Genomic DNA, 25,526 nt, shown 5'->3' with positions numbered 1-25,526 from the left:
GACCCCTGACCTCAAACCTAAAATATTGACTACATGTCTGCGGTCTCCTCTGAGACTAGCAATGCTGCTGCAGATTTATGTAACTGACTTTTTCACAGTACAAAACATTCATAAATTCACGTCCGGGAATTTAAAGGAACTGCTTTTTAATATAACAATTTTATATATACTTTTACAATTCGTACTTAGGAAATTGAACAACACAAAATGCTTTGTTAAAATGCAACGTAAACTAATAGGGCTAGAGTCTTGGTATATGTAAAAATAACTCTTTTTTTTTTTATATACATATTTTAATTATTACCTATCTTACGTAAAACATCAAAGAAACTTTACTCAAAGAAGTCCATGCTAGTAAGACTGATAAACAGAATTAACAGTGGTAATACGTTCAAGCCAGTATTGAGTACACATAAATATATAGTTGAATTAAAGTCCTCCTCCATATACTGTAGCCTACAATGATTCGAAAAAATAAACCAATTTGTGTATTTAATTAAAGGTTCCATTAATTGTAAGTAGTTACTACATAATAACAGCACAAACTGACGTATTCAAGTCATTATTAATGAAAATTTTAACTGGATGCTTATGGCGCTGAATGAATTTTTGATTAGCCCCTAGGGTCGGTACAATGTTTCGAGTATTGGCATCTGCCCACCTCGCAAACACCTGCTATCGTGTATGTTGTAGCTATTAGATTATATTTTGAATTTCAATGCAACGCTCATTGTAACTTAATTCTAATGGAAAAACATTGAATTTGATTTTGTTATGTTTATTTGTATATAACCATTTTTAATTTAAAATAGAATTTTTTTTAAATATTTAAATTATCCGATATTGGTACAGTCTTGCCGTTATTTGCCCAATACTATTTTGTATATAAAGATTAGCTCAACCATAAAATGCTCTATGTCCAAAAACTTGTACTATTACACAAATAATAGGTCAGAGATATATTAGCATAGTTGACGTAAAGTCGTAATATAAGTAATTGCACTGATTCGTTAAATAGTTCTGTTGGCCTCGCTTTTTGTATACGAGTATATCTGTCTCTAAATAGATATGTGTAACAACGTAATTTCAATATCTACACACAAAAAGTTTCATTTACATGTGAACTTTCACAGAATTTACTGGCATAAATGCATTTTATTGTCATAGTATAAAGGCAAACTTAGATGATAGTATAAAAAACAAATTTTAAATTATTATTTTTTTTACTGACCAATCTTACCGTAACTTGGTCTAAAATAAATGCAAATAATGAAATTAGCCTCAGGTGCACAATGTTTATCACGAAACTTCTTACAAAGCAAAAAGGTAATGAAAATTCCATGCATAAACGCTATTTTTAAAATTCCAACCTTTAAATTTAACATTAAACGTGTATTAATTTCGACATTTGTTTTCTGTTAGCTACATTTCTGCTTTGATCTATCTAATTTCATGTACTTATTACATTTTAATATAATATAAAAACGTTATCCTTTTTTAATTTGGGCAGTTACGCATGTTATTGGATATTTAAAAACTAATAAAACTGGAATTTACTTTATTAAGATAAATCTCAATAAAATATGTTATAAAGTCCAAATTCACGTTATCATTGAGTATTAGGAACCATTTTGTTAGTTATTCAGATTAAGAATGTTCCATATTCTTTTTTTCTAATAAAATAATTTAAAATTCGTGTACTTTATGGTTCTATAATAGAGAACTACTGTAATATACTCTATATATACGTATAGTGTATAAAAATGACATAAATTGGCTACGACTTTAAGAAATTGTTAGTGTTCGTTCTTCATTTATAATAATTGCAACTGAGACTTAACATGAACTTTGATAAAGCGATAGCAATTAAGTTCGGCAGAAACTCTATTATATCTTAATAATACTGAAACGACAGTTTTGAAATGACTGAAAATAGGAAGACGTTCTATATTCCTCTGTACTTATAAGTTATATACTTTAATGCCGCCAATTTTACTCAAATTCGTGTTATTATGTTTGCAACAAGTTTACCTCTAGTGTTATTCATATGCATATTTTAGTATATGCAATTATGACATTATAAATTCTAACAAGGGCTTTCTGATTTCACTCTTATAGTAACAGCGTAAAGGCCAGTAGGTACTTAGTCCGTACTTATAAACAGTCGGGTCTCGAGGGAACCCATTGTTATACCACCACCACGCAATGAAACGTGATTTCTATTAACATTTCCTAGTTTCCATTGTACTTATATTCATTATTTATGATCAAGCCTATAAAACTTAATACTGAGTGAGCACTGTATGTTTAACGCCGACATTCTCTTATCAATATTGTGACTAGAATAAAAGCAAAAGCAAGCCTTGTATGTGGTAATTTGTGTTAGTGAACAATAACAGAAACTAGTAATTGCACTATTAGAGTACCTTGTATGTAAATAGCATCCTCTAGTATTCATAATACTAGGTACTCGTATTGTTCGCTTTTCACTTACGGTGCATGATTCAAGTCAAGCGAAAGGAATATTTTCTTAAGTAAATACTTACAATTATGTTGAAATCTTTAAAGATTAAGAGTGGAGTTTGACTCGTGCTTGCCACTCGGCAGAAGACTACCTTTATTTTAATTATATACAATTATGTATAATATATATTTCATTGCACTTTCTACCTGCCTCAGAAAGTAACTTCGAAATAAACGCTGCAATAATTGTCGGTATTGAGATCATATTCAGTTAAATTTAGTTTCATAAATATATAGATACATAAAGGTTTACTGACCGTTTCTCAAACAAAATTTTCAGTAGTAATCAGTTTTAGTATTTCATCAGGACATAATTCAATATTCAATAATCTTGCTACTATTTTTGTAACTCACAAATGTATGGAATAATATTATTAATAATTTTTGAAATATTTTTTTTCACTTTGAACTTAAGAGTATCTTTGATTAAACATAATGTTTTCATCCCATCCAACGCTTCTTCAAAAACAACCTACTTTTATCACTTATTTCTTGACTATTTATTATTATGTGTATTAATATGATTACTATAAACCAGAACATAAAGTATGATCCAAAATAGTAACTTTTCATATGATTATATAGCAATTTATGTATTAAACCAGTATATTTTGCCAATATATCTACGATTACTTAGAAATACTGAAAATCATGACTAAAAGTCCCACCATGAATTGTTTATTTTAAATCTATAAAATGAACACACTTTTATAATATTGGCATAATGGATATTTCTGATAAGTCTTTTCATACTTGATCGGATGAAATTAGAAAAGTGCTCCTGTAATTAATTTTAGACTAGAGAATGTTTCCAATATGATTAGTATACATTAATATTCATGTTACTATTATTTTCATTATTTACAGAGAAAATATCCATTATCCTGGTTAAGTGTTATTTTTTTAATTTTGACTTTTAATTGTCGACAGTTCTTTTCATTGGTGGAGCGCAATGCAGTTGCAAATACGAGTTTGCAATACCGGCAGCTCACTATGTTTGCGCCTACAAACGAAGCCTTTCAGAGGTACAATGGAGAAATGGACGATTCTCTAGTACTTTATCATATTTGTAAGTATACTTATATTACTGACATACCATGATTCCATAATGTATGTATGTGTATGTGGCGGTATTCGTACTTACAAATCGAGCTTCCGGAAGAATTTCTCGTTCTATAAAAGAAATCTGCTGATTTGTGTTAAAAAATCGTTACGTTATAATGACAAAGGAAACTGACTTATGTTTCTGCAAATATACAGAGGTGCTCTTTACCTATTCTTTTTGGATTTGAGGTAAGAGTGAGTTTTGAATTCGAATCTGAAAGAGTAATAGTAGAATAAAAAAAATTAAATTAAGTTTATTCAAATAAAGATTTTTTTTTCTTCAGTTACACTTAACCAGCGACTTGAAGTCAAAATGATTTAATCATACAGATAGTTTCGCCCACTTATATACTTTATAATTGTTTATCACTATTTAATTACTGTAACTTGTTGCAGCAAACTTAGCTACTACCCTTACGAATTTGGATTACGCTTTATCATCAGAGTTCGATGGAAACCCTCCACTCTGGGTAACGAGAAGAAAGGATCACATGCATGATGATATCTACATAAACAATGCTAAAGTTTACGTATCCAGGTCCTTTCAGAGTGTGAATAGAAATGGCAAACGACAGGTAATTATTACAGCAAAAAAATAAAAGGGTACAATTTAGTGATATTAATCAGTAAGTTTATTAAACCGCCATTCAAAATAATGGTCTGATGATAGGGTGTGCCATTATTTGATTTTCTCTGGGATTTCTTGATTTGATTTGATTTGATCTTTCTTTTAGATTAGTTACACTATGTATGAAATATATACTGTATAATTCACTACATTTTACTGATGTGTGTCATCATCATCGACAAACGGTGATGTTTATTACTACTCAATTACATATCCCTATACATATACATATGTATGTTATGTACGGACACAGAAATATGTAGCAGATATATATAGCCGAATTAAATATCTCAACTCTCTCCATTTTAAGCTTGTTGAAAATCCACGAGCGAAGTAAATCGTAAGCGATGGTAATAATTTTCTATCAGATGATTATTAATTTCGATGATTGATAGCTACCAAATGGGATAGCCATTTTGATAACATTGTCTGTGAAAATATTATATCATGTTACATTAAATAAATTAAAACTGATTCGTTGTATATTCGTGACTTTATAACTAAATTAAATGTGTTGATAATGTTATTATTACGACTCAAAATTACCAGTGACCACACAGTAGCCGCAAATGCGTCAGACACAGTCATTACGAATTTAATCTGGTTTTATTTGTCGGGGCGTACAACCCCGCACATTTATTAAGGCGGACGACAGTCGAGGGAGCAAAAATTTTTAATGGGGTCTACTTTGTCCTCTAACTTGACATTCCCGCCACCTGCACTCATATTATATCAGACTATGTTGCAACCATCATTGTCTAAGATAGCATCTGCTTATTAAAGTTGGCGAGCGTTTCCTCGAAGCATTTTATAGACTCTCTCACTCCAGAACTCGATTCTATAAAACTAGGCAGAAAATTAATTCAGTCTTCGAATAATCGGATTTGTAATTATGGAAAAGAGGGCATACTTTATTAATTCACAAATAGAAAAGAATATCTAATGTACTAGCCGAAATGTAGGCAGTTCTTTTGAGTAAAATGTTCTATATGCTTCATATCGAAATTCTCTTACTACAAAACACTTTTACTGTTTTGTTTGTAATTCCCGGTAATATCTCTTAGCAAATGTTAGACAAATAACAATTTATGATTTTTCGAGAAATTAAGGATGTCATTATCGTATTCATATATATTTTTAGGTTCTTCACGTGATAGATCAAGTTCTACAACCGCTACAACCTCATGGTCCTGGCTCCAGCAGCAGTTCAGTGTATAATCCTAATGCATATCAGTTTTTGCAACACTCGGATGAGTTTAATATAGGACAACATAGGTTAAGGTAAGAATATTTATAAATATCGTTTGTTTTGCATTTCGTACATTCTAGCCAACGTAATTTAAATTATTTATTAATTCGTTTTTAACTATTTTTTCTCTATTAGAGATTATTGATAATATACCAATTAAATCACTATTGAAATGTAACACTGAACAGGCACATATAAATTGAGTTTTCGCCGATATACATCCTATTTCGTTTACAAGAATTGCTCTAATTGCTTTAAATTACCTGAGATTATTCTCATTCATAGGGTTTCGAGTTGAGAGAATAATGGTAGAAACGTGAAAGTGAAATTGTTTTTCTCCTTGCCATAATAGCTTAACTAATCGTCGTGAAATTTGACGTTCACTTAGTATTAGGAAGGTAAAATAAGTAGTAATGAAGAACAAACATCTATATTCATATTATGAAAAAGTGTATTTATATATTCATATATTACCTCTCCATGACAAAACAGCTGAACGCATCTGAATGAAATTTAACATGAAGATAGATTATACTACGAGGATAGAATTAGTAGTTTACTAATTCTATCGAAAAAAGTATACTAAGTGTCTGAGGCTCGTTGCGAAGAAGGTTGCGATTAATATTCTTGGTCACGCGAGAGAAGTAACTGGTTTATTTAGTATATTTCTATAACAGTTTCAAAGAAAACCTTAAAAACTTCAAACCAAATACTTAATAGAGAGTAAAGCAAGCAAAGCAAGAAAATTATGCAACAATGCTTGCATTAATTACTTGCTCGCGTGTTTCAATTAAAACGGTATATTGTGGTGAACTAAGTTACCCTTCCGTCGAACTTTTTGCACTTAACTGAATAATGGCCGTTAAAACTGCGAAACAATGATACGGTTTTCATGTTGTTGCTACTGTTGTAGCCAATTATATTTGATGTTTTGTACGTTGAAAGTTATCATTTATTATATTTATGTATCTACTGGAGACAATTGGAAGACGACTTACTTTAGAAAACTATTCAGTGCTAGCTGTCACTTGCCACTGCGGCTTCTTTCAGATTAAGTCCACCCTCGTGATAAATATATTTTCACGTTACGTTTTCTTTAAATTTGCGATTAGCGATTAGCAATGCTATCAGCCATTGGACGTGAAAACGTAACAAAAAGACAGTCAGACAGACACACTTTCGAATTTTAGTATATATAGAAGTATTGATTGTACTCACTCATTAAATTCGATTGAAACTGATTTTTAAGAATAAGATTCTGAGATACGTTTTATCAAAGTTGTTTACTGTGAAAATAAAGAGGATCCCTAATCTCCTGTTTTTTATGTAAATTATAGTAAATCCTATTATCTTTATCTGTATATCTTTTTATTTCATAAATATTCTAATAATAAAAGCGAAATATTTTTAAAATGTTCTTTGTTTCAAACTCCAATTGTTTGTTTATAGATCAGTCAACCAGAACAAGTACCTTTATATTATATTATTAGGTTTTATAAATAGGTTTGTAGCCTTGTTAAAACATTTATTAAATATACAAATTTGACACCATAGACTGCATTATTTAGATAAAATATAAATTATGTGTAATATATATAATGCATGAAGTTTTTGGGTGTAATTTGTAAACTATAATAGACAATTGGTATTATTTATGAAAATGACCTCATTAATAAAAATAAATTATTATTCAATATAACTGTGATGATAGATTGAATAATAACTTATTTAATATAAAAAAACTGCTAAACTATGTGATCTATCATTTAGCAGTTTTTTATATTTTCTGTGACCTCAGTTTAACTTTAATTGCAAATTCTCGCATAATAATTAACTTAATGCCAGAATAAAAATTACCTTCGCTAGTCCAGAAGGCCAATTCTGTAATCGATATTTGGTAGTTTGAGCTGATACAGTAACAACCTTAAGATAATTACCTAACCAGCGTCTTATTTCCAACTCATCATATCTATAACATTACAGGGTGCAATTTTGCCTGTGTATTATTATTAAAGATAAATAATGATATGCTCATTTATCTAGTATCATATTACTAACGTAGAGAGATAATCATTCCATAAATTATACGATTTACACGATCAAAAACATATCATATTCCCTCTTCTTCTTTTGCAATTTTCTAGATCCTATTAAAGTTGAACTTATTATTACTCAGTCAGACATAAGCGGTTAAATCCGGCAGTGATGTTTATAGGTGGGATTATGCAGTTAAAATACGTAAAATATATTATGCAGAAATAGTATTGTTATGAAATGGATCCGTCGTTTTAGTGGGTATGCCCACTAAAACGACGGATCCATAGCTGCTTATATGTACATATGACAAACCACCGAAACTCCGACAACAATAAATCAGTGAGATATTTTAAATTTATATCCATCCCAGTTAAATTTGCGGTAGTACCTACATATTTCATTTCGCAGGTCCTTCCGGCAAAAAGTGAACCAACTACAAAAGAAAGAAGTGTTCAATGCTGACGGCAGAAATACTTTCTTTATTCCCGTTGACGAAGGTTTCAAGGTAAAACACTTTTTTTGTGAATGTAATGAAAATACTTGTGATAGAAAATACTGGATTGGTTTTTTTCTTTCAGCCTACAACAAGATCGGATCTAATAGACGGGAAAGTTGTAGATGGCCATGTAATTCCGCACCACGTACTTTTTACACAAGCAACGCGCGACACACTCGAGTATGAAACGTTAGCTTTTAGTGATAACGTTAAAGTTATCATATCATTCAGTACAGCTATGAATGGAAAAGAAGAGATCAGTACGTATCTTAAACATTCTAACTAAATGTCTGATATCTGTAAAATATTATAAAGCTTATCGTGTAAACCAACAATTACTATTTTGTATTTGTATTTGCATATTACTTAATAGTGTGAGAAAATACTTAATTTTAAGATTGTATCTTTTCTATCGTGTATACTCATTTAAATAGATCCATTTTTTATCCAAACATTATAACGGGAAACTGCCAGCAGTAATTTTATGAAAGAAAAATTAAAATTCGAACAAATACGTTGTGATTTATGGATAAACGTGATGAAATAAATAACGCCTCTCGCCTTAATAACGTAGGAAATACAGAGTAAAATAAAGTAAATATACATAGTATTTCCTATTAAGTAAATCGCATTTTTTTTTAATATTTTGGGTAATGGTAAACTGCTAACAATATTGTTATGTATGTGTTATATACTTGTGTACATGATGCAATAAAAAAATATATGTACATTATCAGTAAGTCTTCTCAATAATTGACTATTAAATCCTAAGAATATGTAGATATATTAAATTAAGTAAATAATAATAGATTATTTTTATAACAGCTTACGTGAAATCAAACACGGTAGCCGGCGACGCAAAACACAGCCGAGGAGTAGTACTGGCTGATATCGTAAAGGCTAACATTCCAGTTAAAAACGGTGTGGTCCATCTAATCCAAAGACCATTAATGGTAGTGGATACTACAGTTGTCGATTTTCTTAAGGTGAGTTTAGTACCTCTACTATCTTTTAAGTAATTTAAAATATTTTAATACTAATAATAAACTGAATCACAAATTTTAAATTAATATTCAGATTATATATTATACTATAATATTTTATATGACTCCTACAATCTTAGTCATTAAAAACTTATCAAGTCTTCTCAAATATCAAAATAATAATGACCTCAAGGTATTACATTTAAATCTTACTTTTGTTACCAACCCCTTCATTATTTTGCTCTTACTCATTGTTTGACTTCAAATAATTTATTCACGAACGATAATATTAACTTCACAATCGTTATGATCCGATGAATGATGAACTTCTGAATACCACCATTGACTTTTCGCTCCATTTATGTGGAAACCAGGCAATGAAGGTAAAATAAAGTGACTTTATTTCCATTTTACTATCCATCTTTTTAAGTGTCTTCTTATTTCATAGAAGTATTATTTCGTTTCTAAAAATGTTTTATGAATAATGAAAGCACGTTTTAACTTTTATCTGTTGTGCAAATATTACTATATCAATATATATTTGTATTATGTATTATATATAAAACCTTATATATTTGAGATAGATATGTTCGTGCCATGTTTTATGCTAAGATTAATTAATTACAGTTGATTATTAGTTTTGCGATAGTTACCACAATGAAATTTCCAATTAAAAGTAATAGTGTTATGAATAATGCAATATATTATGCGTTTAATGGCAGTATAAAATATGTTTTATTGTAGTTCGATAATGTTATGAATGCCTTAAATATTTATGTATATCCCAAAAACTTTAGCTAAATAAGTAATCAAGTAATATTCGTAGGTACTAACAATTTTTAGTTTTACATATTATATGATATCCATATTATGATATATTTGTTCCACTTTTCATATGTTTGTGCTGTTCCCCTGACGGATCCTGCATGAAATTGACAACTTTAGGGGATTGTAAGTATTCACTCGTTTTGCATGTATCCATTAATAATTTTCTTGCCTTCGTCACTATTTTAACTATCTTTATTGCATTCCCCTTTATTTAGTAGCAACTGATTCTCTTAATTATATTTATGTTTATATCAAAACTTTGATGAAAGGTAAAGTATTTATAATTTTATAACAGTGTTTCCTAATAAGTATCTACTGTCGATATTCTGATTTTGATACTATAATTATATTAATTTCAAAACCTTCATAGTAAATATTATATTAACAATTTAATATAAAAATGACTAATTTAATTTAGTTTTTTATCTTAACGCGAAACTAAAATAGCAAAAACTAAGAAAGAAGTGTCGCACTATAGGTGGTATGCTAAATTTATACATTTGGTACTACAATTATAATATTATTACATTTGCTGTTTACTCATAATAAGTTGTAGTCCACTAATTAAATATAGAATATTAGATTTCAATTTACTAATACGTTAATAAATATATGATACTGATATATTTTCATAGGAAAAAGAAGATGGCCCGCTGTGCAAGTTTTATGAAGTGATAATGGATTTAGGTGCCAATAACCAGTTCTTCAAAGAGCTCACTATGGCTAAAGATATTACACTTTTCGCGCCTTCTAACGAAGCCTGGAATGAATATAGTGTCCAAAATATAATCAGGTCAGTATGAAGAGATGTGTTTCTAAAGTATTCCTATTTATCTTGTTAGATTTCAAATCTGTAAGCTAGCTATCCTTTAATGCAATATTAAAATACTATCAGAGATTTACCATTTGGATTTTTACTTTCAACAACACACAACTTAAACCTTTAAAATTTAAAAATCTGGACAATTTTTTTAATTTCATTTTTTTTTAGAAATCATCAAAAACTTATGGAAATCCTAAATTTACATCTCGTACGTGAAAGATTACCAATGGATGCAATTATACATAATAACATGAATCAGGTAATATATCATAAATTGCTAATTTATTGTATTTTTTTAATTAATTAATCAAACAAACTACTTTTCTTAAATACTGTACAAAATATACATATTCTTTTTCTTGAAACAAAATATAGAGGTGTATGTAAGTATCCAGTCGGTTTTATCGTTTTGTTTATTTTCGCAATGGCTACAAAGCGCTGCGGATTTTGCAATTTAAATCATTGGGCAGTCATATACGCTGCAGCAACTACTAACCAAATAATGTACGACTTTTAATTAAAATTAATTTCATGTACTTATTTAATTTATTCTTCGGTAACGCTGCGTAATGGAATCAGCTCCCCGGAACTGTACGTTGATTGAATTTTAAACCAAAACCAATCCCATCGTTTTAATTTCTGATTTTTATTTATTTTCAATATGTTTATCATACCATAGCTGATGTCTTATAGATGTAAGTCATTATTTGCATGACACGAAATAGTCCATTGTTTTATTAATTTTACGTTACGTAGGTATTTAGGATATGTTTTTTATCCATGGTCGAAGCCCTTAGCTGAATATCGTTATATGTTTCGTGCGGTAGCATGTTTGTGATATTTTAGTGTATTGACAACATATTTTCATTTTTGAATTATTTTTTAGATTTATCAAGCTCCAACGGCAGCACCTCGAAAATATCTTTACTTCAATGTATTGATTCGTGGACATAACCAGACATTGACCGTGGAAGGCGGTGGAGTCAACGCTACGGTCACACAGCCAAATATCGCTGCTACTAATGGATTTGTTCACATCATTGATAGAGTGTTGGGAGTCCCCTACACGACCGTATTTGAGAAATTGAAGACTGATCCAATGCTCAAGTGAGTATATATTAAAATGTTATATTTATAAAATTAAAAAACTAAATTACAAGAAACTGTAAATAAATTGAAATCTGGTCATAATATATAATAATTTGTTATTGAAGTAACGGAGAAATATTAGGTATACAATAGCTGTTACTTTGTCACTTTGAAAACCAGCCCTAGACAATTTTTGTAACTAGACTGTATGAAATTCTTGTCCCAAGATAAGAAATAATATATATGCTACTTTTGTTCTCTTTTTAATGTTTATATGTTTTATTATATTTGTAGCGTTACGTACAATCTCGGCAAACGGCAGATGTTCAATCACCAATTAAACGAAATGGAGCACCGTTATACTTACTTTGTTCCTCGTGATCACGCTTGGCTTAAATTTCAAATCCGACATCCATCGGCATTTAAAGCCTTATTTAAGGAAGATTTTGGTTATTTCGTAAGTTATTATTTCCTATTATTATTACGTTTGCAAGTTTAGCAATCGAATCAGTCATCACATGTAGATTTCAAGAGTTAAACTATTAAAAGTAGAAATATTTCATAACTGAACTGCATCCATTGTTTAAAAAAGAAACTCATACGATAATAAATGTAAGTTTTTGTTGTTAAATACGCATTTGATTTCTTCATTTAGGATTTACAACACAGACTAGAAAAATAGATGCAAATTGAAATCTACATGTTAAGATATTCATTATTTTTATTTCTAAAAAAAGTAAGGGATATCATTGAAAAAATTTTAAAGTGGCCTGAATTAAATTCTTGTAAAACATTATTAATCCTAAATTATTACTTAAATGATAAAATAACGACGATTTTATGTTAAGTGAATTCTAATATATTATTATACAATGCATCTATGCACAACCTATCCTTGACTGGTGGAAAATATACTCTACCTTTTGTTAAATAAGTATTTAAATAAATAGTATAAGTTATTAGTATTAGGTATTTTATTTCAAGTCAACGTGATATAAAATCGTTATATGAAATATGGAGCTCTCATGTTGACTTATTTAGATAGTTCACTTTGCTTCATAGAATGATGCTATTGATCGAGGAACCTATTAAGATGTTAGTAAAACGGATCTTTCAAATTATTTTCAGACGAAACAAATCTTAGAACGGCACGTTATACGTGCAGGGCGAGCATACACTGTATCTGATTTGAAACTGCTTGCAAATGAAACACATCCGTTTGTTTTGCCGACTTCGCGCGATCCGCTCAGACTGCGTGTCAAGGAATCTGATAAGAGTAAGCTTTTAACGCTCCATTTGCTTCACTATCACCAATTTGTATAGACTAACATTGAATTAACAATTATTTTATTAGTAGTGCAATTTATATACTTGTAACTTCTAAAATTAAAAAAGGAACACTTATTCAAATAGGTAATTATCCATGACAACTTTTATCTTTCTTTATATACGTATTTGTAGTTATAAATAAAGGCTTTAGACGACAATTACTGCATTTACTAGGACTGATATTCGAATTCAAATTCAAAAATCATTTATTCATGTAGGACATTTTAGCCGCTTATGAACGTCAAGATTTTACATTATAATTTTTTTTCCCTACCGTCCAGTTCGGTATATAGATCCAATTGAGAAGAACTGGCAAGAAACTCAATTGAATTACTTTTTTTTAAAAGCCAGTTTTATTTACAATGCATAGGTATTTATATAGGTGTCTATGTCTAACATTAAATGAAATCCGAACATGAAAACTATTGCCATGCACGCTCGTCATTCAAGTAATCGTTTAGTGAGTAATAGGCTTTGCTCAGTAAATATGATTGAACAGATGTTTTGAATTTATTGAAGGGTAATTCCAATATATCCTTAGGTATCTTATTATAAATTTTTATACCTATTCCCATAAAAGACCTATTGACTTTTTCTAAACGATACTTGGGAACAGCAAGTTTGTCTTAAATCTAGTATTAATATTATAAATATTGCTGTTTTTTGGAAAATAATTATTACTGTTTTTGGATAAAATTATTACTTTTTTTTATTAATCTTTTTTTATATTATTACTATACAGACTATTACGTAGAATGGAATGGCCACTGGATACATGTATTCCGCCCCGACGTGGAGTGTACAAACGGTATCATTCACGTCATCGACGAGCCCTTCGTGCTTGAGAGCGACGTCCGCGCGACAGGCGCCGCAGACTCTCTTCGTTTAGCTTACTCCGTCTTTTTATTACTTCTGACTTTTGGTTTTGCAAGAATTATACAGGACTAATTGAACCTCTTAATTTTGCACATGGGCGCCAACAGAAAAAAATAAATTTGTCTAGAATAGGCCCTACATTAAACAACTTTGACTTATGTCTAGCTTATACTTATTCAGCATGCGTTGATACTGGAATTACTAATAAATGGAAGTACAACACCTATACATACATTCTTGCTGGCGCCCATGTTCATGTTAAAATATTCAATTTAGCAAAATTATTGAGCTGTAATATTTACAGTTAATACGAAATTAATAACTACCCGTATCTAAATATCAACTTGTGTTTTTATTATTTTTTGTAAATGTATTTTTGCAATATTAATCACTTCGGAGTTATAGGACTTGTTAGTTATTTTGTAAGTAATAAAGATGGCAATACGATTTTAATAGTTACCATTATTATCGACGGTATAGGTAGCTATGTTTATAATCCGTCTTTCGACGCCCTTAGTATTCGATTTGTATGTATTGATAATAATGTAGAATAACGAAATAATCGCCATCAACTCAAAAATAAAGCAGATTTTTTTAATATTCCAATAAATGGTGGTTTTTAGTTGTTAAATAGAATAGATATTTATACATTTATTTATAAGCATTTTGTCGATGGATTTGATCTTATTGACTGAAATAAACAATTACCTTATTATTGTATAATATATAAATTTATAAATTATATTATGTAATAATAATATGGTAACATAATCAATTAGGTAAATAATAACATATACACTGCCAATTATGAAATAGGTACATACAAATTATACTATTATATTAAGGAGCCCTCCTTGCTAATTTTATTTGCATTACAACATATAAATGAAGATTTTATTATTCATAATGGTTATATTGCGACAATTTGGAAAAACGAGATATTTCTACCATTTCCAGTACCAAACCCATTTTCATAAACATTTTTTAACGAAACTATCTCCATTTTTATTAGCATCATATCTATTATGAGCTTAAATCAATAAAGAACTTAAAATTTAATTTTGCTGGTCTTACATATTTTTATTTTTATTTAAATTATCAATTGACAAATTTAATATTTACATCAAAGAATTCTAAATTTTCATGATATAATCACTTCAGAAAATAAAAGATTTTCTTTCTTAGTATAACTAGGTACAATCTACACAATTAAACTCGTGTGTAAATATCCAAATAATTTTACAAAAACTTTTACGATTCTTATCTAGGAGGGTTTCTTAAAGGAAAGAACGACAAAGGTTAGACTTTGTTCCTGTTTAAGAAAACTATATCTGAATAAATAGGTCACAGAACAGATTTTATTTGGACTCTTCATTCGACAATTTTCAGTGTGCGATGATGTATAATATAAAATAAGTAATCTGGGACGTCATGATAGGAAATTCAGTTCTTTTAATGTGTATGGTATTGTTAAAAAATAAACTGTTAACTGATAGTTATCGCTTCCGTTGATTCGTCGGGGACTCTTTAAATATTTTTGATGATACAGTCGCCTCTATTACTTTATGAACTTTACTATGCTTTTGAAAGAATAATAAATAAGAATGTATTGAAATAGTGTTTGGAAATATTTAATGTCATTATGACAAAATACTAAAGCGTTTATCCATCAGTGCACGGGACTGTGACCTGTAAAGGAAATATGTAGAACAAAATTTTAAACTGTGTAATTAATTATTACTTAGCAAATTAAAATATTTACAAAGAGTAATATTATCCATACATTTATTTATATTTCTATTTACACATAACAACATATTTAATGCAATGTCGATTTAGGTACTAATACATTTTTTATACATTAAACATCAAATTAAATTAATTAAACAACAAGAAATATTTAATTACTCATTCTCTCATATCTAGAAAAATTTTAATATCTTAAATTTGATCCGTTGTGCCTTTTTTGAAAATTGAGGATTGACGTTTATTTAATAAAAATTATTTATATACTGCGTCATAGACTACATTAAAATACATTCCATGTTATCTTTTTAAAAGTATATTTAATATTAAATATTTATTGAATGTTACCTACAACTTGAAACAGTATTTTCTATTCATTATATTATCTTGTCTAAAAATAAATTCTTGTACGTTATTAGCATTGTTGGATATGAAATACATTGTTTTCTTAAATGTATTAAATAAATGTATTTAAGTTATCTAGTACCTACATTCTAGTAACATATTTTGTATTCAATAAAATCCTAACTTCAAAAAGATTGTATCTAATTAATAATGACAATTTGTCGTGTTATAATTTTATCATAATGAGTAATTAATGTAATAAAACTTCCTAATATCCACAGTGTATTAATTAAGATATCGAATAATATGTCAATAACGTCTATTAATCGAAAAAATGTCGATTTGTGAAGAATTTTGTGAGTTTAAATGTATATAAGTATAAATGTGCTTACGATTATAATAATGCTATATTGTGATTGTTTCTTTGATCACTGAGCAGATGTAAATAATTCGTGTAAGTTGTGATAGTTCATTGTAACGATTGTATAATTTTGTAGCTATTACTTCGGTGCGACTGAATTTGTATCACATTAACGGAAGTTACAGTATGGAAGTCACAAATTATTCTACTACAGAGGACGAGATGCTGCTTTCAGCTCAAATCTGTTTGACAGTTTTATATAAAAATATACAACCATTTGTTATGTACTTACAAAAATGACACTATATTATTTATAAAAAGCAAAAGCAGCATTTCACTTTTTCTATCAAATTTATAATTCTTGATATATTATAATATACATACATAATCTGTCGCTTATAGATATATACATATAACGTATTATCCCAGTTTTAAGCCAAAGCTAAATGCTATTTCAGCTGGTATCATATAATTATCATAAGGTTTTGTCTATAACAATAGTGTTTGAGATTCAATTGTAGTCAGTAATTTAAGAATTAGCATTTTCATTATATATAATACATATAAAATGGGATTTTTAAAATGTTAGTGCTATGATGGGACGGAATAACCCAAGACAATATAATTTTGACCAAATATTCAACCAAATATTTGGTTAAGTTTGACATTGGTATCAAATTAATTAGAGGTGTTTGCTATATCTCAATAATAATGTCAAATTAGTTAAAAAATACGAGCGATATAAGTGTTTCATGAAAAAGAATTTATGTATAAAATATAGGAATTTAAATTCATTACTTCGTTTTATTTCTACTCTAATGTAAGTCTATCCTATGTGGAGCTATTATATCCAAAATAGTACGTCAGAAATGTGAAGAGACAATTGAATTAATATATTCATCGCATCTCTCTGCGACATTGTCCAATAACCAAAATTTAGTTTTATTAAAAAATAAGCTCTATTTTATTAAAAAGTAAATGAACCATTAGTCTCGGCGTAATTGCTTTACTTAAACATTCTCATAATATTGAATACGTATAGGATCCTTAGAGTTCTTAATCGTTTGCTACTTAGGTATATCTTGAATTTCATGCAGAAAAAAAAGCTCTTTTTAGGGCCGTCTCAATCTCATATTTAACCATACAAAGAAAGTTGGGCACTCTGTTTTACGGTATAATTAAACATACGTAACAGAACTCGCATTTGGTCTCTTAATCCCATAAGGTTCAAGTGACGACAGAGCCCTCTCATGCTAATCCCCTCTGTGGATGGTGGCGAGGAAAACGCACTACATCCATTACGTCTGCATGTAGCTAATGGAAAAGTCCATTTCTGTTATTTATACTATTTAGCATTTTGAGTATACTCAAAATGGTAAGTAGTCGTATGTTTTATTTATACGGTTAGCATACTATTGTTGCAATGTCATTTGTGATGTCCATAAAACTGTTTATGACATAAAGATGCGATATTTACAACATAATTAGATGAACTTTCGGCTTGTTTCCAGCGTGCCCATAACCAACAATATGAGTATTCTAAATTCAAAATCACTTATTCACATAGGATTCATTTTGCCACTTATACATTGCAGTTTTTATGTTTATTTTAATGCTACCTTGTGACTAAATGGAATTTAATTGAAACTCTGGTAGTTTCAAGGAAGCATAAAAAGGCGTATACGTGGGTATCTCTTGACAAGCAGCTTGCTTTGTAAGATGTATTTCGGTTGCTGGGTGCAGATTAGACAGTGAAATTATAAGATAACGAGGCATGATATCATAGCGCTGTTAATGTATTATATAAATGTAGACTGCGGTTACCGATGCTCATCAGGCGAGCCATCAGCTTGTTTGTCATTAGTGTCCCAATTACATAAAAATATACTAAGATTTATCCTAGTGGAAACAATATAATTTAGATTGACTTAGGTTATATTTTATTACCATCATAAAAAGGGAAACAAAATCTGACCGAATTATGAAAATGGATGAAAACTTCAGAATGACCATTGATGAAATGATCATTTGGACGTTGGCAAATCAAAGACTGTTTAATTTAGTTTAGCATCTGACCGACCGTATACTACCTTTTCTAAAATATGATCAGTTACTAGAATCTACATTTTTTCTCTAAAAAAATATGTAATACTTAATTGATAAATGGCAATATAAAAAATCCTGTATCCTTTTTCAGAATGATAAATAAGGATAGGTACATTTGCAGGTGAATATAGAAATAAATGTACACTAACCACCATAGTAAATAAGGAAATAAAATATATAAAGACGATAAACGAAAACAGTCGTATTTCTCCAATGGAAGCTCGCTAATTTTACTTAAGTCTACATAAATGAAACTTTTATTGAGGTCACCCAGCACAGAATACATTATCATTTACGAGGCTTTCCAACCTATTTTCATTTAATATTATCGCGTCCTATTCTCTCATAAAGGACTTTGCGAGTTATTCATCTATGCCCACCATAGAGGTTACGAAATATTAAAAGGTACATAGGTACAATATACCCTCTTAAATCTTTCACAAAATAAATGCAAGCTGTTACGACGCTTCTCTTCGGTCTGAAAAAATAAAAGTTTTTACAGAGTCAATTTATCTTCATGCCTAAAGTGGAGGTATAGACGCTCCTGGCTCGTAATGTAACGCACTTCATTTATTATCTCAACTGTTATGTATTTACTGTCATTTTACCTTTTTTTTTCCTCAAATATATTGCAGTTATTAGCTAATTAAATACATCTATATATTAATACGTGAAGCAAAAATGTACCCCTTTTACAAAAATTGCTCACTTACAGTTTATATAGAAAAGGATTGCATAATACTATTTTTTTTAATTATGCATATAAAATACATTCAATCAATTTTAAACAGAATTACACACAAAAGAGGAGTACTTCTTTTTCGTTAATTCACTATAGTCGAATTTGACCAGTGAGCTATTACTAGTAATATTAATTGTACAAACTCTTAGAACATCTAAGAGTTTGTACAATTAACCTCCTCACGACATTGTAGTCAATTTGCCAGAAAAAAAATTCAAAGTTGTCATAAAATGTTTTCTTTGTAAAAAAGCTTATTATAAAATTGAAGAATTTATAATGATAATTATGTTTTTGTAGAAAATATCTAATCTAATCCTTGTTGTTAATTAAATATAAGTAAATCAATATTTATTTAAAAGAGCAACACACAAGTTTCTTGCTTATTCTTCTTGTGATGAATCTGCATTCCGAATAAGCGGTAGAATAAAAAAACTTGACTATTGAAAAGTGGTTATATTAAGTTTATTTGAATAAAGATTATTTCTATTTCTATTTCTATTGATCGCAGGAATTCTCGAAACGAAATTTCTCATGTATATTTGATAGATTTCAAAGGACAAATTTCAATATTGATTTAATTAAATGAAATCATAAAACATATAATGTTAATAAGGCTACAGAATCACTTGGTCGGCGGCCTCGGTGGTTCCAGCAGATTACGTCGTCTTACTTGGTCGCGGGATAGATTCCTTGCATGGTACAAACATTTGTAATCATGACTATGATCGTATCGGTCTGGGTGTTGTGTACATATACATATATAGTAAGTTTCAATATACAAAATAAAATATATCTATTTATGTATTTATATCAATTGTCTACCCATAAACAAGCTCTGCTTAGCTTGAGACTAGATGGTGTTGTGTGAATTGTCCTGAAATATTCCTTCAGAATGGTATGGTATGGCTCATGAGCGTCGCGTCATTTCATGAATATAACAAAAAATAGGAAAAGATGCGAAAGTATTATAAATCTGTAAGTAATGCATATGCTATGAGGATATATTGATACATATGATATATTTGTTATTAACCGTAACAAGTACGGTTTAAAATAGGACTCATAAATCGGTCTGACGTCGATTGATTTAAATATAAATAAATTCTAATTGAATATTGAATTTGTGATTTAAATATAATGACAAAAAATAGCATGGAAAGGAAATGAATGAAAGCTGTAATTTGCAATTTAAATGAGGTTTAAAAAAACTCAATCTGTTCTCTTGATTTCATTTTCAGTGCCATTACCTATTCTTACAGATTAAGGTTGCCAACCAACCCTTCCGATCTATTCTAGAAATATTTATTTATTATCCGTACTTATGATAGATTACTGAATATTATAACAATAATAGGATGCTATAGAAAAAATATGATATTATTATGATAATGCTATAAATATAATATTACTAGCGATTCGCATGGATATTCAACAAAAAATTAAAAATAGTTAGTGTACCTAATTATTAAAGTGGCCTAGTTATCGATACAGGTACCGATGTTTGCTATTGTATATTGTAACATGATGAGTAATTATTATGGTATCACTGTAATAGTACGTACATGCGGTAACCTGGACTTTTTTATAGATATTGTCCTCTATTTAACTATAGTAAGCACTACATTGCGTTGCGCGTACGCTACGGAAATTAATAATAATAGATATTATTAATTTCCGTAGCGTACGCTATATAAGAAATTTTTAGCTATGTATATTTTTCATGCATTGCATTATATACTTACTGTCGAAGTTTTCATCCTGTTAGATTAGATCCCGAATTTATTAAATATTTTATATCGCCTATGTTCATTACGAAAAAGACTATTTCAAGTCGGTTTCGGAACCAATTCAATACAAATAAACAATTAAGTCTTTCTCTTTTACAATAGTAGTCTAGATAATAAGGTAAATCAGAGAGTTTGTTTTTCAATCGTCATTAAATTCCATATAGGTAAATACAATATTTATTTTCTATATCTATCTATAAAATACACCTTTAATTCTGCACTGAAATGTCCTTTTTACTCTCAGGTGTCGTAAAAAGGTTATAGTCGTATATTTATGGTATGGCAATGCTAGACTATATTAATAGATTTACTGTAACAAGTTCGTTTTATTATCTACCTACATAAGTTACATAGGTACCATTTAGTAAACAAACAACTGTACTTAATAATATACCTTCACGCCTGTTACCTATAAAGATTATCAGAGGTATAGTCATGAACACACAATACTTTAGGTGTTCTCGTTTTGCTTGGTACCTACACTTGAAACCAACGCCGTAATAGGCGAACGTATCGTTGTTTCTCGGATTAATTTGGTTTGTTATCTATATTGTTACTGCAGGATGAGTTAGAAAAATAATTGAACATACACAAACATTTTCAGTGGACCTTATTTGAAGTCACTTTCTCACAATTTTGTCTACAGGTCTAAGTAATAGCCCAAATTCTTTATTAAAAAAAACATAAAAATATCAACATATTTTCTTCCTTCAATAACGAGATAGCCTTACAAGTGATCCGAGATAGTAATAAGCGAATAAATTATTGATAAACCTCGGATAATGTTTGCAACATTATAAAAGTTGTGTGGTACTTCGCAATTCGAATAAGGGGACGTCCAAATAATATTGGACACAAATTAATATCAAAGTGCCAAAACTGCACATTTACTTCAAATATAAGACGACCGTGTAAATAGTAGACCTTATGTAACACAAAATAAAAAAAAAACATCAAATGCTGTGTGAACGAACACAAGTGACTTTAACGAGGCAGGACTCCAAAGGGAATTTAGTGCCTGCATGACTATTGTTACGGCGAATAGCTTTGCTAAAGACCAATTTGTTTATTTTTGGCGAATCCTTAATGCTGTAGCAGTTTAACACACAGTGTTATATTTTATAATATAAAAACACCGTTGTTTTATTATTGTAGCAAGTAAACTCAGCTGCATGAGAGTGGCTATTCATTCAGAGGGCTTAACCCAACTGTAATTTTTGATCAAAACAATAGATTTTTTTTTATTAACAAAGGAGCCGCCTCACATTATTAGATATGGAGAATGATAGTACATCTATATATAGTAGTATGTCTATAAAGACAGATCAGATAGCGGAGAATTCACTAGGAACTACGATGGTTTAGGAGTGAGACTGCTTTATGTTCAATCTGACATGGCACCATTATACTAACAATGAGACATTCCGTGTTACTAATAATTTTTTCCTCATCAAAACTTTCTTTTTTATATTCAGGTAGATATAGTATGTAGAGATTTCAATGTGAATTTAGTGATATACTGCATGTCGGGTCAGAGAGTGCAGCGAAGTGTGCGGATGTGGGCATACGATTCCGGCGGCTGCTTCCTTTGCTGCTTCCTGTCGGCCGAGAACTTCCGCTGTGTAAATACATTTGCCACTAACACTACTTTAGTGTCCAAACTAAGTTAAATATAAATTTGTAATTTATATTGCGTCCTTACTCAATATAGTAAAAGCACTTAGGGAGCATACAGATGTAATAACGTTTTAATAATTGTCACCTTGTTTTGTATTGTATTGTTAACACTACCAATTAATCACCGTGAATATTATATCATAATACGAGGGTCAAACTGAAAGTTCTTAGAAAATCAAAAACTGATTAAATTAGCAAGTTATTACCTTTATTTTATCTTTTCAAAGTAGTGTCCATTCACGTCAATACATCGCTGCATCCGATAGAACCACAGAGAAAAACACTTTGCCCACTCGTCCTTAGGGGTCTCTTTGACGGCCTTCTAAAACGTAGCCACCGAATCCTCGGCGTCCATAAAACGTTTTCCTCGAACTTTTTCTTTCATTTTTCGGAATAAATAAAAATCGCAAGGTACGAGGTCGGAGCTATAAGGCGAATGACCCAGTGGTTCTACGTCTGAGGTCGCCAAATAATCGATCATTTGCCTGGCGGTGTGCGACGAAGCATTGTCGTGGTGAAGGAGGATCCTACTGCGAGGTCGTTTCTCATGCAATTTTTTCAAAACACGTGGCAAACAATTGTTACTGTACCACTCTGCAGTAACTGTTTTTCGATCCTCTAAAACAATTGCCGCGTAATGACGTGTTCTTCCAAAGAACGAGGCCACCATCTTTTTTCCTATGCTTCGACCTCCCTTCACTTTAGTTGGCAACTCCTCAGAAGGAAACACCCACTGAGCTGACTGTCTTTAATTTCGGGATCATAACAGTAAATCCAGCTTTCGTCTCCCTAACTATGTTAAACACAGAATTTGAGTCACCTCCGTTAAATCTTTCATGCATTTCACGGCACCATTCAACCCGACGGAGTTTTTGAGCCTCAGTGAAATTATAAGGTATCCACCGGGCACAAGGCTTCCTGACCGCCAAATGTTCATGGAGGATTTTGTGCACTTGACTCATACCAATCGTTAAGCTTGCCCGGATCTGCTAATAGGTCACTCTTTTGTCAGTCTCTATCATACGCCGCACAACACGGATGTTATCTTCAGTTGTCGCCGTAGAAGGCCGTCCCTCACGCAAATCATCGGTGAGATTAGTGCGACCACGTTTAAACTCATTAAACCAGTTGTAAACAGTGGCACGAGACGGGGCTTCATCGTGGAAGTCCAATAGTAGTCTATCATAACTTTCTTGTTGACTTAGATGACATCGAAAGTCATAAAAAATCATCACAGGAAAATTTTCTCGTGTTAAGTTCATGATAACGTTACACAGACTATTTTCAATTTGCCGCCAAACCGTAAAACACATAACATACGAATAAATTATATACTCAGTACTGTTCGTAAAGAGTTCCATTTTCAAAATTTTAACAATTTTTTTTATTATATTGCTCTCAAGTAGCCAGTTCTAAAAACTTTCAGTGTAGCCCTCGTAGTATCAGGTTTAGGCAAGAAAGGTTTACTAAACTGAAATTTATTTATGAAATACACCCAATTTAAACAATAGAATATTTTATCTAATTTTTATTACCTCACTAGAAAATTTGACCTTTATTTACGAATCGATAAATTTAATATGGATAGTTCGTATTTTTTTTTTATAATTCGACTCTGTTTCTTGGTGAAATTGACTTGGCTTTACTCCTAAACCTGTATAATATTCTTTCCCGTGTATTTTCACTTCTGAATTGAAGATAATAAGTCTTATATTATTACTTACTAAATATAAATAACAATTACTCAGGACAATTCACATAGCGCCATCTACAAGCTAAACAGAGCTTGCATTAGGGTGCTAGAACAATGGTCAAATACTTAAATAACTTTTTTTGTAAATACTTACATAATATACATAAAAACACCTAGGTCAATCATATTCATGAGTAAGTACAAAAAGTTTGTAGCATAAGAGGAATCGTACTCGCGACCGTTTTTTCTGGAAACCATTTTAGGCAAGGGAAAGGGCAAAGATAACGGAAATTATTATTTTCGCAGGTGTCTATTAAACTGTAAAGTAGGTACACCATCAAATACTATGCATCTTCCATCTAAAATACAGTACCTCCGCCATTCCTAAGGACTACTGTATGCCTATATGCACTACTAATAATATAGACTATACCTACCTTTTAAACTAGAACTTTCTGTTTGATGGTAGTAATAAGGCATACAAAAGTACCTATGCAGACAACTCCATACAGAGAATATACTATATTGTAGTGGATTATTTGCTCAACTGCGGTTTCCCTTTAATGAACCAAGTTTATGGTAACTGAAGTAAGTACTTAGTATCCCAGCATGTCTGTCTGTAGGTATTAAATTTATTATAATGGCCTTATATATTTCTGAGACACATAATATTAATGATATACAAGTGTATTCGATGTTCACATGCTAACATTATTCTATTCAATGTTAACTACACCTAATAGCTGTGCTATTCAGTGTATACTTATGTTGTTTTTGTTTTAAATAATCTGGAAACATTTCAAATTATTCAAAACAGTAAGCAAGTACTTCTTTGACTTCATTATCGATCTAAGTTTACTGAAAAGTAATAACAAATAAAAAAAATATATATATATTGTTTCGTATAATATTTTTTCTTCGATAATATCTATTTTTATTCCACATATCTACGGCCAAATATTAGTTATTACCTAATTGTATTTGTACCATGTAGATAATGTTTGTACAAATGGTTCTGTATGGTGACTCATTAAAACAACTGCTAATAATCTACTTTCATGTTCTTCAGAGCGTGTGCTTTATTAACAATAAAACTTTCATGTA

At 30.1% G+C, this 25,526-nt stretch overlaps 1 protein-coding gene across 1 annotated transcript in view; it reads left to right on the top strand.

Moving 5' to 3' along the window:
- The window catches only part of LOC131841756 (fasciclin-1), a 59,884-nt gene extending 44,967 nt beyond the window's left edge, over nt 1-14,917 (top strand). Inside the window, exons 2-13 of the mRNA XM_059190080.1 lie at nt 3,454-3,592; nt 4,024-4,202; nt 5,397-5,536; nt 7,950-8,046; nt 8,120-8,297; nt 8,863-9,023; nt 10,484-10,641; nt 10,840-10,930; nt 11,558-11,778; nt 12,055-12,217; nt 12,889-13,036; nt 13,832-14,917. Coding sequence (XP_059046063.1) covers nt 3,454-3,592; nt 4,024-4,202; nt 5,397-5,536; nt 7,950-8,046; nt 8,120-8,297; nt 8,863-9,023; nt 10,484-10,641; nt 10,840-10,930; nt 11,558-11,778; nt 12,055-12,217; nt 12,889-13,036; nt 13,832-14,037 — 1,881 coding nt within the window. The 3' untranslated portion in view covers nt 14,038-14,917. The remainder of the gene's footprint in view (nt 1-3,453; nt 3,593-4,023; nt 4,203-5,396; nt 5,537-7,949; nt 8,047-8,119; nt 8,298-8,862; nt 9,024-10,483; nt 10,642-10,839; nt 10,931-11,557; nt 11,779-12,054; nt 12,218-12,888; nt 13,037-13,831) is intronic.
- Nucleotides 14,918-25,526: the final 10,609 nt, after the last annotated feature.

Source organism: Achroia grisella, unplaced genomic scaffold, assembly GCF_030625045.1.
Source record: "Achroia grisella isolate CSIRO2021 unplaced genomic scaffold, CSIRO_AGI_Agris_v1 utg1920, whole genome shotgun sequence".
Classification (NCBI taxonomy): domain Eukaryota; kingdom Metazoa; phylum Arthropoda; class Insecta; order Lepidoptera; family Pyralidae; genus Achroia; species Achroia grisella.
Note: the sequence above shows the minus strand (reverse complement) of the source record. Positions and strands in the feature narration are given on the sequence as shown.